The sequence below is a fragment of the Halictus rubicundus genome, chromosome 2, assembly GCF_050948215.1.
Source record: "Halictus rubicundus isolate RS-2024b chromosome 2, iyHalRubi1_principal, whole genome shotgun sequence".
Classification (NCBI taxonomy): Eukaryota; Metazoa; Arthropoda; class Insecta; order Hymenoptera; family Halictidae; genus Halictus; species Halictus rubicundus.
The window spans coordinates 5251337-5267297 of NC_135150.1; the positions used below are offsets into that span (position 1 = coordinate 5251337).

Sequence of the window (15961 nt, forward strand, 5' to 3'; positions counted from 1 at the left end):
TCTCTCTCCAGCCCTTTCCTCACCCCCATCGCCATGCCCCCTATCGCCCTCCCCTTCCTCTCCTCCCTCCTCGCCCACTGCATCTCCCAGTAGAATTCCCTCGGCATCTTTTCCCTTAACCTTCCCCACCCCTTCTCTTCCACCCACGTCTCCATCAATGTTACCACATCCCATCTTTCCAGACCCTTCCAGAATTCCACGTCCTTTTTCAGCAGCCCCGCCACATTCCAGAATCCTGCCTTTACACCTTCGCTCCTCCTCTCCCCCTTCCCCCTCTCCTCCCTTCTCCCTCCCCTCCGTCTCCTTCCCTATTCTCCTCCTTGTTCCTCCAGCCAACATTCCTCTAACTCGTCCCATCTTCTCAATTTTCCGTTCACCCACATCTTCATGTACCCTATTTGTATATTCTTTCCCTCCCTCCTTGCTGCCTCCGCTTCCCTCTCGATTTTCCACCTCGCTCTTCTCTCCTCTTCCGTCATATCGTCGTCTATTCTTTCCACTGACCCCCTAAGTTTCTTTTTTCCCTCCATAACCTCTCTTTTGTGTTCTCTGCCCTCCAATCTCACCAGCACCATTCCCCTACCGTCCTTTCCTATCCTCCCTATCTTTCCTACCTCCATGATCCCCTCGGCCTTCAGCTCCATCTTCTCCCAAAGCCTGCTGATTTCCTCTTTTATGTCCACTCCCTCCACTTTCAACCTCCTGACAATCACATTGTTCCTCTTCCCCTCTCTTTCCCTCTTGTCCATCCTCAATTCAATCGTCCTTATTCTCCTCCTACTCTCCTCCCTTTCCCGTCCCCCGCCTGTCTCCTCCACCCCTCCCCTCTTGACTCTCCTGCGTCTCCCTTCCCTCCTTCTCCAACCGGCCCTCTACCTTCTCCACTCTTCCCTCCAACCTTTCCATCCTCTTGTCTGCTTCCTCTCTGTCCCTCTTCCCCCCTCTCCTCGCGCCATCTCCTCCATCCACCCCTCTACCTTTGTCATCCTTCCCTGAATGCATTCCAACCACTTCCATGTCTTTTCCCTGCTTGCCGTCTCCTCCCTCTTCTCTTCCCTCCACCTCTCCCTCTCCCTCCCCCAGTCTTCGATCAGCTTCCTCCCTGCCTCCCTGTCTCTCCACACTGCATCCCTCAGTTCCCTCACCTCCTCTATTAGCCCCTTAAGGACCCGTACCATCTCTCCGCCTTCCCCTGTGCCCCCCCCCTCACCCTTTGGCGGGGATCTCTTCGTCAGGTCACTCCTCTTAAACGTCTCCTGCTCAGCCTCCCCCCCTCCCTCCACATCCCCTATACTCCGTTTCCTCCCCACACTATCCACGCTCTCCGTACTAAACCACCTCTCCAAGTTTCCCTCGACAGCGTCCCTACTCTGCCTTTTCCATCCCTGCTCTCCGCCCTACCCACCCCCAGGCCTGATTCCCCGCTCCCCCACCCTTTCCGTCTTTCGTCCGCCATTCTTCTCCCCTTATACCTTTCAAACCTTCCCGCCTTCTCGTACACCTTTCCTCGTCCCCTCTGTCTCCCACCAGAGCTCGCCACCTTCGCTCCTGCTCTCTTCGCGCGCGCGCTCCTGACTCCTGTCCGCGGAACCTAACCTCTTCTCTTCCTCCCCTTTCTCCCTGCCATCCTGCTTCCCCTCTCGCTCCCTCGCCCTTCACCCTACCTCACCCTACTATCCCTTGCTCCCTTCTTTCCCTTTTCTGGCACCTTTGTCCTCCACCTCACTTTACTCCACTCTCTCACACACTCTCTTTCACACAAGCTATCAGTCACTTCACACTCCTACTCAACCGGAAACGGAAGTCCAATTATAGGAGGAGTAATTACATAACTATCGCACTGAAAACTAATGAATTCCCAGGAGCGAAGAAATGGTTATTTACCATGCATATATCTCGGTAAAAAATTTTTTTTCAAGAAATCTGACTTTGGCACATCATGCACGCACTATTAGGCTATAAAAAAATATTTTTTTTTAATAAAAATCGAAAATTTATAAAATGGATTTTTTGCCGCCTCGGCACCACTGTGCCCCGCGCCCGCTGACCCTCCTCCAAACCAAGCGTTGGCGCTGTTTATGGTCGGTGGGTTAATGAGCATAGCTTATACATCTTTGGAACCTGTGACGTCACGTGCTCCTTTATCTTTTTTCAACGAAAATGATCTGTGTCGTATCTATAAGTATATATGGTGTAAGGCCAGAAGCGCATGGCATTTGTTTCTATCACGGACCTGTTCCTATCGTTATTACAACATAACATTATTCCACAAGGAGCCTGTAGGGGAACGAATAGATTGATGGTGGGGACCGTGTGGCCCGCGAGCAAGAAGAAGTTGAACAGGCCTGCCCGCGATTGTAGCCAGTGTCGCCAGATGAGGGGAGGGAGCATGAATTGAGGGGAAAAAGTTACCCTTTCTCTGCCAGTAACGGAGTATGCACGACAGAGACGGAACGCGTCACGTGACCGGGCCGCGGCGGAAGCGTGAGGAATAACGCCGTAGAAGGGGAAGTTAGAGTGGGAACACAAGTCTTGAACTGACGACACTGGTCATAGCTGAGAGCAATACAGCGGGCAATGTGACGTTAGCGGGAAAGATATTGTCATTCGTATGGACAGCTTGAGTCTTGTCTCTCACACGCATTGCCGTTATAATGACGTTTGGCCAATGATCATTATATCTTACTCATTCTCGGGATAATTTGCTGTCGATCCCTGTCATTGCCTTCAACCAATAGCGGTAATGCGTGTGAGGAACACATGCAATGTTGCCTTAGGAGGCGTGGTTCGTTGCCCGCCAAGTTGCTTGTGCCCGCGGAACAAAATTCTTTGTTCGCACGAGCGATAGCTGAATGAGATAGTCTACTTATAGGATTTTTAGTCAACATCGCCAATATTCGCTGATAACACCTACGCTTTGGAGATGCAACCAGACTTCGTCGGATCTTCGTTTTCAGTAATACGAGTAATCGTTTCAGGAAGAAAATGTTTGGTTTAATGGAGCAATTATTGTGACGGTGAAGATTTTTTCTCTAGGTCATATTTTAGGTATTTCTGTAGTTCATATTTTTTTAGTACTAATTTCTATAAGATGGCTGTGTTATTGTTAAGATCTTTCATGCTAGAACACAATTCTAATAACATTTAATAGTTATAGCTTATATGAAATATCTGGCATAAGACTAAACAATATATGGGTCAAATGAACAATGAATAAACATCAATTTCTAATGAACGAACAGAGGTAGCTCAGTAAGTGACAATTATACAAACTTAACACAGGTTCATTGAACCAGCTCAAAATACAAATAGCTGGTCGAATGATAACAGTACTTCATTTGAATACGTGGGTTGTAATTCGAACAACTGTCAAATAAATTAATTATTCAAAAAAAAAGAGGACCTCTTTAGCGAGACATTTGCGAACTTACAATGAAATTACTGTATAAATTTTAACATGAAGAAAAATCTGGGAAATCCTATATGTTTGATATCTGTTCTGTTGCAGAAAATCTACAATATTTGCGGTTAGGAGATAATAATTTACATGCGGTGCCGAGTGATGCATTGCGCCGTCTACACCGGCTTCGCCATCTCGATTTAAGGGCTAATAATATCACCTCTCTTTCGGAAGATGCCTTCACCGGATATGGAGATTCTATTATATACTTGAATCTTCAGAAGAACCTGTAATTTTTTAACCTTCCTTAGGCGTATACGCTTACGGGCAAAAATTAAGAAACATATCGATCGTTTACAGATAACTGTATATTTCTCCTTTTTGAATATATGTAGATTGGTTCAAGTAAAAAAGAACGTAAAGACACAATATTCTATACATAAACATACAAAATAAGATTTTTTCGATTATGTTCGTATAAGCTCAAGATTTAATATAGAATCGAGAATAGAAACATACTTTCTTTGGTCTTTATAATCATTTTTCACAAACACAGCTCGATGTAAATATCTTTAATTGTTATAGTAATCTAGTATAATGTTGGATAACCATTGGATTTTATGTCTGTATGCCATCTGTGGGACTCCATATTTTTATGGTTTTATTTGAAAGAATAACTTCCCAATTATCGTCCAACGTGATCCTGTAGGCGTTCTGTTAGATTCAAGTCTGGAGGCCAACTTGGCCATTTGGGTACATTAATTTTTTTCATGAGAAATGTTTTAATTAATTTAGAAAAATGTTTAGGGTCATTATCGTGTTACAATGACCACCTTATTGACATTTTCTCATTGGAAAATGTTAGAATATCATCTTTTAAAATATCCCGATACACAGTAAAGACATTTAAAGAATTTAACTGTACTTTGTATTCTTTTCAATTAAAAACATTATTAAAAGACAAAACAAATGTTTATGTAGTTTTCATGTCTTGTAATTAACACAGACTTTGAAATTGTGAAAATAAGCAAATAATAGAATAAAACGGCTAGATTAGGCTGAAAATAAAAAAAAAACTGTAATTTTCACAATTTTTAATCATTTGTACCTCATAAATCAATTAATCAATTTCGATGAAATTTTCAGCATGTATATAACTTATACGAACCTACCAGGATACATTTTTTAAATTCTCGTTACCAGCCCAAATAAAAAATTTGTAGAAAACAACTTTTAATATTTTCTCATAATTCAGACTAAACACAATTTTTCCAAAATTTTCACTGCATATCATTTAGTAAACTAATTCGTCTAGCTTTACCGAAAAACTAAAATTATTTGCTCCATTTACAAAAAAAGTTATTCTGATTTAAAATACGTGCCATCAATTATGAGACTCACTGTACATCAGAAGAGACTTAATATACAGTAATTATCAAACGATCTTCATGTTTCTTAACTCTTATCCGTAAGTGTATGTCGCTCATATCTGCAAAATGTTTTTAATCGCCATCCCTGTTCTCTCTATGACTACTTCAGGATCAAGACGCTGCCGCCAGTGGTTCTTGAAACCCTGAATTCCTTGGAATATTTGAATCTCCAGAACAACAAGTTAACACAAATATCGGAAGAAGTAACCGAGAGCATCGTTGATACCCTTCGAGTTATCGATATCACAGGTAAATATCAAACTTACTTTTGCAATCTCTGTAGTTGCTTTGATATATCAGTACATACATCGTTCACTTGTTGATGATAGCAATCCCAACGTAAAATTGTAAAATGAATATTTTGCTTACAGAACACCGGAATAAAATTCTTAAGAAATTATAAGAAAAATCTTATAAATTCTTTCTGAATTCATAAGAAATTATGTTATTAGGAGCGACTTAATGGTTCGCGAATGAATTTCTTAGAGGGAACATCCGAGTGCAAAGGGTTAATAAAAGAAAGATATCTATTAGGAAATGTGTTAAAACTCAATATATTCGTTATTTTATAATTCTTCGTTTAATCGCATAAAAACCATTATCCGTTTAATAGAACAGATAAATAACTTTTAACTTAGTGTTGGATAAATATGCAGTCCTGATATCTTGAAATCCAAACCCCAACTTGCGAAATCCAGCAAAAGAAATCTAGTAATGACCTCCACTACCTTTTATTGGAATTAACATTTAGTCAGAAATCATTGAACTTCTATTAACTATAGCACAGTTATTAGGAAGGTTATTAGTAAAATTCCGGTAATTAAAATATTGAGATCATGTGTCCTGGATAGGTTTTCCTACGAAAACCTTTGTACATGATTTTGTATTTAAAAAATGCTACATTAAAATGTAGTAGAAGTGTACATGTATATTACACAAATAATACAGGAGATAAAATGACAACTGCTTCCGGAAGCAAAAATTTTTCTTGGTTGCTCAAACGTTAACAAATGTGCTTACATAAGCAATCCCTTATTTAAGGGATTGCTCTCTCTCTCTCTCTCTTTTTAAGAACATTATCAGCCCCTACTTTTCTTTCTCTCGCCTTTTCAACGCTTATTTCAATATTAACACTATGACGTCCGGTGGCTCCACGTTGGTGCCATGCGAAAAATATCGGGTAAGTGCCGGTGGCTCCACCTTGGTGCCATGCGAAAAATATAAGTCAGTTCCACCGGCGCGACACGAAAAAATCTAGATTAGACGTGCGGACGGCATAGTGCTAATTATAAAACAGTAAAATATTTTTACATAATAACCGAAAAATTTTGAACACCTACTATTCTTTCTTCTTTATACAGTATTCTCCCCGTTCTAGAAGAGGGACTTCATTCTTTGTAGTGTGTCGAACGTAGAGAAGGATAACAATTGAAAAAGAAAGAGGAACTGAAGTTCGACCGTTCGACTCTTTGCTCTCTTTCTTTTCCGTTCGCCGTCCTCTTTCACATCCGAAACTTTGTAACAGTTAACAAAATGCTATTGAATATGAAAGAAAGAAACACATTAGAAGCTGCGGAAATTATAGCAAAGTGCCCCCAATAAGACTGGCATCAGAGTCATAGGTTCCATTCAACTTTGTCCTGAAGACATTTAACGTATCTTCAAAAACAAAAAAAGGTATTTTAGGTACAAACGTTAGGCGACTCGCCCTGTATACAATAATTTTCAAACGGCCTTCATATTTCTTAACTTTTGTCCGTAAGGGTATGTATTTTGACCAGTTTTTACTGCAAAACTTTCAAAAATGCAAGATGTGCTACCTTTTTGTCCCGGAGTGTATCAAATACCAATACATTCACATTTCGTTTCTGTTTTCTGCCTCAGACAACCCTTTGATCTGCGATTGCGAGCTACGGTGGTACGCTGAATGGCTGCGTAAGTTGCGCACCAGTCCCGTCGAGAAGATGTTCACAAAGCGCACCGTGTGCACGATGATGAACGAACATCGGGAATACGCGCTGGAAAACATACCTCTGGAGAGAATGGGCTGCGTTGGTAAAAACGCCGGACGGACATCATCGTTGGCCAGCAACTATCGTTTCTACGTCGGCACAATGATCCAGTTGTTGGCAGTGGTCATCGCGGTGGTCTAATTCACGGCCGATCACGCGGCCACCGAACCCACGCTTCCTCTCGTTTAAGAACCGCGCATTTTCTTTTTCCCCTTTCGACCTGTCCCTCTATTTCCGCCGTGAGTTTTATCGTTATTGTTCTCCTGCAGCCGTGCAATCGTGCCGCGAACGCGGAGACGCGACACGATTCCGTCGGCGCGTATCGTTTTCTCGTGTCGTGGCATTACTCCGATCATTTGAGATCATCGAATCTGCCGAATCCCTTCAGCAAACGCCACATTCGGTCGAGTGTACATCGACGAACCAAAAACATGGTGCGAATGGTCATGCGATCGAGATTATCAAACCAAAGTTTTCTAGATTGGTGCACCGATGTTACCGACAGATAATTTATCTGGGTATTGTTTGGAAAGTCACATTGTCTATCGACGCACCGACTGTCACATCGATGCACCAGTCAACACACGATCGTCGAACGTCTTCGTTACGACTAGAACGTCGATGAAAAATTGTTGGATAGATATCTCGCGAAAGTAATGTCTCTCAACTTTATTTGACGCCAGACTATCTGTACTTTTTTCCTGGAAGATTCGAAAACACGATCGGTGCGATTAAACCTACGAGTTCTTGTGTGTCTAATATGGAAAGGAATAGGAAGTAAATTTTAGATTGCTGAATAAGATGTGTTTGTACGTTTAATACTAAATAGATGTCAAGAAAAAAATATTAACGGCGATGGTTTGTCGAATACATATCAACAGTGCTTTTATAAACGTCGAAACGTAATGGTAACTGAAAGTATAATCAATTGTTGTTATATATTTCGAGCAACACGATGAAAGGAAAACGGGAAGTGTCCGCTCGATAAGCGAGAGACTCGGGGACTTTCGACGCGGGATTCACAGTTATCGAGCGGCCAATCACATGCGTGCTCTCCTCGCTAAACGCGATACGCGACGGCGAACCTGGTTACGTGATAGAGTGGGGTCCCTTGCGTGTATTAGCTGGGGGCAGTGTCGCCGGATCAAGACTTTTGTCCCCACTCTAACTTCCTCTCCTACCGCGCTATTCTCCATGCTTTCGCCGCGGCCCATTCACGTGACCCGTTTCGTCTCTGCCGTCTATACACCGGTACTGACAGAGAGAGAGAGAGAGAGAGAGAGAGAGAGAGAGAGAGAGAGAGAGAGAGAGAGCGAGAGAGAAAGAGAGTAACTTTTTCCCCTCAATTCGTGCTCCTTCCCCTCATCTGGCGACACTGGCTCGGGGCGCTCCGAGTTCTCCATTAACCAGTTAAGCGCGTTCGACGTGTATACACATCAATCCGAAACTTTATTGCGGTGCGGTTAACGTTAATGAATTGTTAATTTCTTATCGAATAAAAATGTAATTCTTTCTCATTTAGCTTTACAAAGGCTTTGGCTTTTATAATATCCGCATTTGGCCTGCGTTCGACGTGTATATTCGTCATTGCTTGATTTTAATTCCGCGCCGTGTGGGATTTTTTAAATTAAATTCCACAGTTAACTGGTTAAAGGGATCCCGCCTATCGAGGAGCCACCGTACCAAACGTATTACCATTATCTATTTTTTTCTTCTTCTGACCACATTAATAATTTCATAGTACCATAATTTTAATTCTACAAAATGTTAGTGTTGAACGATTTCGAAGGATTAACAATCAACGATTAGAATTGATTTACGAGAAAACAAAACGTATCTACTCAGTACGAAAACAATTGAATTAATTAGTACGGTGATACACGAAAGTATCTGATTTGTCACATCTGGAAAGAAAAAAAATCTCGATCGTGACGTACGATATAATAACAGGGTGAGACGAAGGCTCCTCGATCGATTGATAATCGAACGGACCTTCTTCACCGAACGTTACATATCAAGATTGTTGCCAAGTGTTTTCTGGATATCTGTTTAAGCGGGAATCGTAGTATACTTGATAGAGAATTCGAGTGTCCGATGTATTTAACTATCACTCTGTGGATCCACGGTCATTCGTCTCATAATACATATCAACGCGTTTCCGAAACATTCGGGACGAGTCATTCGACATTCTTCGTACTGCACTTCGTGCGTCACAATCTTCGATATTCGAAAGTTTTGTTCCGATTATCGCTTCGCCGTCGGTAATGTAAAAATTGTTTTTAAGCGTCGTCGAATTGGGTAATCGAATGATCGATAGTCGGACGAATTCTTAAGCCGGCTGACTTCAGCGACGATATCTAGAGATCATTCGGTTGCTTAACTCGATTCACAAAGGACTGGCCTGTCGAAATGGAATAACAACGACTGATGGACCGTAATATACTCAACAGGAAACCGACACTTGTCAATTCGGGCAGAGCGCGAACGCGATCATTGAAACGGCTCGTTGCATCTGTTTCGCGACAGACATCAGCAGCGCTTCGCACCACGCCGATTAGGCGCGTCACAAAATAACGCCGTCTTTCAGCAATACTTCGGGATGAATCTGCCAGAGGTTCGTGGATGGTATTCGGCACTTCCACACAACTATCCAACGTAACGCAACGGTACGAGCGACACTTGACTCCATTTGCGCAGCATCATGGCACAGATTGTGACGTACGAGAGCACCTCTTTGCTTCTATGTATTTTAAGCTGCGAAATGTGTTCGAAGTACATTTAAGAACGCACGATGTTGAGAACTCGCAATATTTTTCGATCTCTGTGGAAAATTCTAGGTTACGCGAAACGAGGAAAGTAAAAAAGACGAATTCCGATACGATGTCGACAGACACAGTTACACAAACGCTATAGAGGAATAATACATGTCGTAGAAATGATTAATTGCCCTCCCGTGTATGTTCGTTGAGACGATTGGTAAACATCGTCGAACACCTTTCGTAGATTGTAGCCATCGTTCGATACAATATTATTAGACTGCGGACTTTGTGCATATCCCATCATTATATAGCCTGTTCTGAAACACGAAACACGATAGACGAGTAACTGTAGCAAAATTTGTCGATGCTTTCGCGTTATGTTCATTCGATTAAAACGAGGAGCAACCATGCGTCTGTACGTAACTCTTACTGTCCGCAATCTGTCCATGAGAACGTAAATGATGCATAAAAATCCGTAGTCTAAATATTATCGAAGACACGTTCACGGAACGATGTAAAACTGCAAGAACATTCACGTGGAAAGTAAACTACACAAGTATTTTACACTTGGATAGACGATTTAAAATTTCGATAGGATTAAAGAATATTACGATATTACGAATAATCTGCATATCGAAATTACGTAGGTTAACTTGCTAATGGTTATAACGTGACGCGATCTCGATTTCTATGAGCAGCGAAGGAGAGTTTCGGAGACCGTTAAAGGAACTGTTTTCTCTAAACACATGCATATACGTGTTAAGTGCGCAGGAATATGTCTGTGATGCCACGTCGTTTCATACGCATGTAAATTTACTTTAATCACAAACGCAATATCGGAAATTTTATCGAAGTGTCACGTACGAGCGAAAAGGACAATGAAGGAATAATTCTCTCCTTCGGTCAGAGGTCGGAGGTCTGCGTCAATATATAATAACACAACATACACATATCATTTATACGCCCAACTTCTACTTGTAAGATAATGGTTAATTATTTCGATGTAAGGCTTCGCTGATATAATCTCAAAATATCGTATACATATCGTGAACGTATGAGATTTAAGAGAATTTATTTGTTAATATATATATATATATCTACGTTGCATATAATATATACAAATTATTACGATCGTCAAAGATATATTATATATCTATCTATACGCATTAGGTGTTTTTTCTAAAAAGTTTCATCGATAAGAAAAATACAAAGCTGTTATTTGCGCGCTGTTGTTCGAAGCGAACAATTCTATCATTTCCAAGTAGTAGTTTTCTTGGTTATTTTATAAACGGACTTATTTATTAGAACAGTTTCTTTAAAACTACATTTTTTCTTCGCAAGATATATACTAGTTTACTGTTTATTTTTTATGTGCTTTAGAAGTTGAACAGAAAAGAACTTTTTTAAAGGTAAACGATACGCCAAGTGTGATTCTTTGCAGGCCCTACATTGTGCTTAGAATCCACGGGAAGCATATTGAAAGTTCATCTTTTCAAGATATATTTTCACCGACACCGTTCGCTTGAACAGCAGAACACAAATGATTGTCAGTTGGAAAAAATATTAGTAGATAGAAAAGTAAAGAATAGCAACGTTAGAATAGTTACACTTACACAGCGAGTCCGGAGTTCAAATTCCAAGATTAAAGACTGACTGAATCGAAAGGAAAGCAATAGGATTGTAAGCATAAAATCTATAGAGACATCACTGTTGAACTCCATAATATTCCGTTCGAAAAACTGAATCGTTTCCTACATATTTTCCAAGATATGAGTCTCATATAATAGATATGAAGGAATACATAGTTTTACGTCTTTCTGAATACATAGCCTCCACCAAGCTAATCAATATTTCGAAGATAATCAATTTAATAACCGTACGAAATCAAATGGTTGTCTTATTAATAAATTTTTTTATGAAGTGAACTCGTTTACTTGAAGATCGTAAAATACGTGAGCCAATGACACTATATTTTCCGTTTTTTCTCACGCTTCTTCAGTAATGGGTCTATAACGCTTGTATATGAACAAGTGTTTCACAGGAACCTCTCTAAATGATTACTATACTCCGGACTCGCTTAGTGAAACATATCGTTTAGGTGATCGTAGAACGATGAAACGGGGTAGTCGCTAGCCGACGCGTCTCCGCGTCGAAGACACCCGAAGAACCATGTCGAGACATATCTCTGATGGCCGTAGTTGTAGTCTCGCCGGCTGCGTTGTTATTATTACTAATTATTATAAGCGGTATTTTTGTACAGTGTCTTACAGTGCTCGGGTCGTTGCAAGCGCAGCCGACGAGCCGTTCACGGCATAGCCATATTATAGATAAATAAATAAATATATATATATATATACATAAATTGTAAACGTAAATATTACATATATATACATATATATAAATATGCATATATTTATTTCAATTATAGCGCGTACTACTCTGAGAACGTTTCTTCGGCGCAGTTATACACACGGTACGCGAGTACACGCGTAGACGTAATAAAATGCGTCTGATCACAAAATAAAAACAAAAGAACATAGATACGCGGTACATGTTAAACAGAAGCGAAGAAGGACTTGTGGAATAAATATCGAACCGCGACGAACGTTTTCATCCTCGTGTAGCTCGGTGCTCCCACACACTGTTTGCTTGTTCACGCGTCGAAGACACTCGTTTGAAATTTCGAACTTTACTGCTACTGTATACGCCGGTGTTAAACAATAACACATACAAAGTAGTCATACGAGTATAGGCACGCTTATGATCAACTTTACGGATACTACGGTTACTACCCGCGTACCGTACCTGAGTGTTATTTTCTCTTTCATTAGGTTAAGTAATGTAGACACTACATTCGTATGGGGAGTAAACGTACTATAATGAAGACAAGCATTGGTTCAAACCAATACGTGCATCATACCTGAGCATTTTAAGAGATTAATTAGGAAGTACACGGGCGCACATTACATATGAACACGTACACAGAAATTACATGCCTAAAATTACATATTGATGTTACAAAAATACAAAATATATAACTATAAATATACATACTATGTAATACACAGATACACATAAAGTACCTCTTTATATGTCTATAAATATCGTTATATATATATTCATTATATAATAATTATTATATGATATGTGTTACAAAAGATCTTTTCGCGCAATGATCCGCGATACGGGCATCTATCCAGATTCTAATATCTATATGTCATTGTTTATTATGTCGTTAATGATTAACGTGTATATGTGAAACTTTCAAACTGAATAAAAAATACCTAAGCATGTATGTAATTCGTTGGTAATTCCACTCAAATGTTTTCTCTTTAAAATTCCATTCCTTCCCGCTTTCAGTCTAACATTTATGTAATTGTAGCGGCACACGGTTGGCGACTGTACTAGCATTAGGACGGTCCGCTTGCAGATGTCAGGGACTAGGCCATAAAACCATTCCCGGCATCTGCAAGTTCGGAAAAATGACTAACTCTTTTATTGTTTCCACGTGTGTAGCAAGTCTTGTCGCCAGAAAAATCGCCAGCCGTGTACCACTACGGGACTGCCTGGCCACGCGGCCTCCACGGTCGAGAAAATTCCCAAAAAGTTTATAGTCGCCTAACTGAGCGACAGAGACTTCCTTCTTCCCGTCGAACAGGCCGGTGATTTCAAAAATAAAACCTCGGAGCAGGGTCAACCCCCGGGGCCGTCGGAAAAGGCGTTACCTTTTTCCGAAGAGTATAAATAGTAGCCATACGAGCCAGCGAGTCAGTTTTATACATGCACACCGTCTAAAATTTACACCATCAGTGAACAAAATTACTAAGCAAAAATTTACGTGCATCCTTTCACTGTTAACTCTTATCACAGTAACATATTAAAGTGCCAAATCCCCTTGTAATGAACATTTAGACAATTTTTCAGAATCGTTTTTAAAAAATCAGATACTGTTAAAAATTAATCATTTTTTAAAAAATGGACTTGGGTTATTTTTAGAAGTTAGAACAATTAGTTTACTGCATGACGTGAAGAAGGAATTGTCAAAGAATTGCAATTTGTCGGTATTACAGTAAATTATCGTTGTAAGTCACTACCGCCGTTCTTTTCACTGACACTCATACGAATCGGTGGTTCTTGCCGAGCGTCCCATTTGAAATACACAGGGCACGCTGGAAACCTAAAAGTCATCCCACGTGAAAGTCATAAGAAACCTATGGCATACCAAAATGACTGGCATTCAAACGGAGAGAATATCCGTCTCCGATATAATGTTGCACGCAGAAGCGGACAGCGAAACTCGAGAACCGTCGTCACCGAGGAGTGGGCCACACATTGTCGGCTATATCGGTGTGAGACCAGAAGATCACTACTAATCCAATTACAAAACTTCTTTACTTTTCGTTATTTTTTTTATGAAACTTTGACCAACATATTTGTGGCATTTTTCTGAATAAAATGAAACCAAATATGATATAATTCCGATGATATTTACTTGTGTAACAAGCGATAAAAGTTTCGAACACAGAGAAGGACAGCGTATGGGAAAGAAAGAGGCGCGAAGAGTAGCGGCCGCCGGCACAGATCAAAGCCCACGTGAGCGCAGGCCTTTAAATGAAAAATTTAACTTCTTCATTATTAATTATTTTTTTATGAGACATTCACCAACATATTTGTGGCATTATTCTGATTAAAATGATATCAAACGCGATATAATTCGGATTACATTTACACTAATTTTCCGTTAATGTAATTGTTATGGGAAGTAACTTCCATCGTTCATTACACACGTAAACATTATCGGAATTATATCATATTTGGTTTCATTTTAATCAGAAAAATGCCACGAATATGTTGGTAAAAGTTTCACAAAAAATAACGAAAAATAAAGAAGTTTTGTAATTGGATTAGTAGAGTTCTGTACGAGACATCGTAGCGAGCAGACGTGTTTCGTGTCGTGCTATCAGAGTACACAAGCTTTAGACCGCGAGTGTTTACAAGTGTCTATAGAGTGATACCTTCTTCAGAGGTATCAATCTTAAGTTTCGGACTGCAATCGCAGTCTGAAAAATTCAAGTCGGTATCATGGCGTCTGACAACAGGGGTCATAACAATACCGAAAACCTAAGTGCAACGTAAACATCCGTAATGCAAACCTACGCTAAAGTAACATCACACAGTATACAACCAAATAAGGACCAGGCAATAATAATGGACTCAATCGAAGGCATTACCAATGACGACTATCTAGATGGATTAGAAAACATAATGGATATAAGTAACGTCAAGTTTATGTCAAAAATCTCAGGAGGTAGAGTTTGTGCTTTTCTATCCAGTAGATCATTAGTAGAAAACCTAATAAATAAATCAGTACAAATTAAGGACCATCTTTTAACGATTAGACCTTTAATGGAAAAAAATAAGAGAGTTGTCATCTCAAATGTAAGTCCGATCATACCACACGAACTTTTAGTTGACATGTTAAAAAGCAAAGGCATAAGGTTAGCTTCCCAAATGAATTATGTTAGAGCAGGATTAAACAGACCTGGTCGATCACATATTCTTTCATTTCGTCGTCAAATCTATATCAAAGAAGAAGATGAGCATCTTCTTCCTGACTCGTTGCAAATAACCTACGACAATTCAACATACTGGATATACATGAGCACGGACTCAACGTGCTGCTTCTTATGTAAACAGAACGGGCATGTGGCAACGTCATGCCCAAAACAATTCCAGGAAAGGCCAACGTCTATTGAACCGACGCGTACTGCCAATGAAGACAATATTTGCAACACACCGGGTGTTCTCTCAAGTACACAGGACATAAGTAACCAGAAAAAAGGTATTAAAAGACCTGTTTCTTCATCCGTGTCATCCGAGGGCCTTTATGAAGACCAGTTTCCCAAGATTAACGAAAATGCAGTCCAACCTTCTGACAAAAGAAGCTCACCCACACTCCCTCCCCTTCCAACGACGAAGACCGACAAATTCAAGAAACCGCTCACCAAAAAAACAAAAACGACAGGTAGAGACACCTTAGAAAACAGTACCAAGGACTTAGATGAAATTCTTTCGCCAATTAAAGACATCTTGGACCATTCTCCTGACCTTTTTGTTCTAAACTACACCCAATTCAAAATGTTTCTGATAAAGTCTCGAGGACATCCAAACTCGCTAGAAATTGCTGAGGAATTTACTAAAGACATAAATGGCTTAATCGATATGATCGACATAGTTCAACCACATATCCAGGATCGAAGCCTAAAATCAAGATGCACAAGGATCAAAAAGAAACTACTATTACAAAGTATGTCTGACTCTGAACAGGACTCTGACCAATCTCGTTCATCTGATAAATTA

At 40.2% G+C, this 15961-nt stretch overlaps 1 protein-coding gene across 2 annotated transcripts in view; it reads left to right on the forward strand.

The window, feature by feature from the left end:
• LOC143363973 (uncharacterized) overlaps positions 1 to 12912 on the forward strand; it is a 764268-nt gene extending 751356 nt beyond the window's left edge. For both annotated transcript variants that reach the window (XM_076804507.1, XM_076804506.1), the window contains 3 exons: positions 3509 to 3689; positions 4940 to 5079; positions 6715 to 12912. In XM_076804507.1, the coding sequence (XP_076660622.1) occupies positions 3509 to 3689; positions 4940 to 5079; positions 6715 to 6983 (590 nt within the window). In that variant the 3' untranslated portion in view covers positions 6984 to 12912. The remainder of the gene's footprint in view (positions 1 to 3508; positions 3690 to 4939; positions 5080 to 6714) is intronic.
• Positions 12913 to 15961: the final 3049 nt, after the last annotated feature.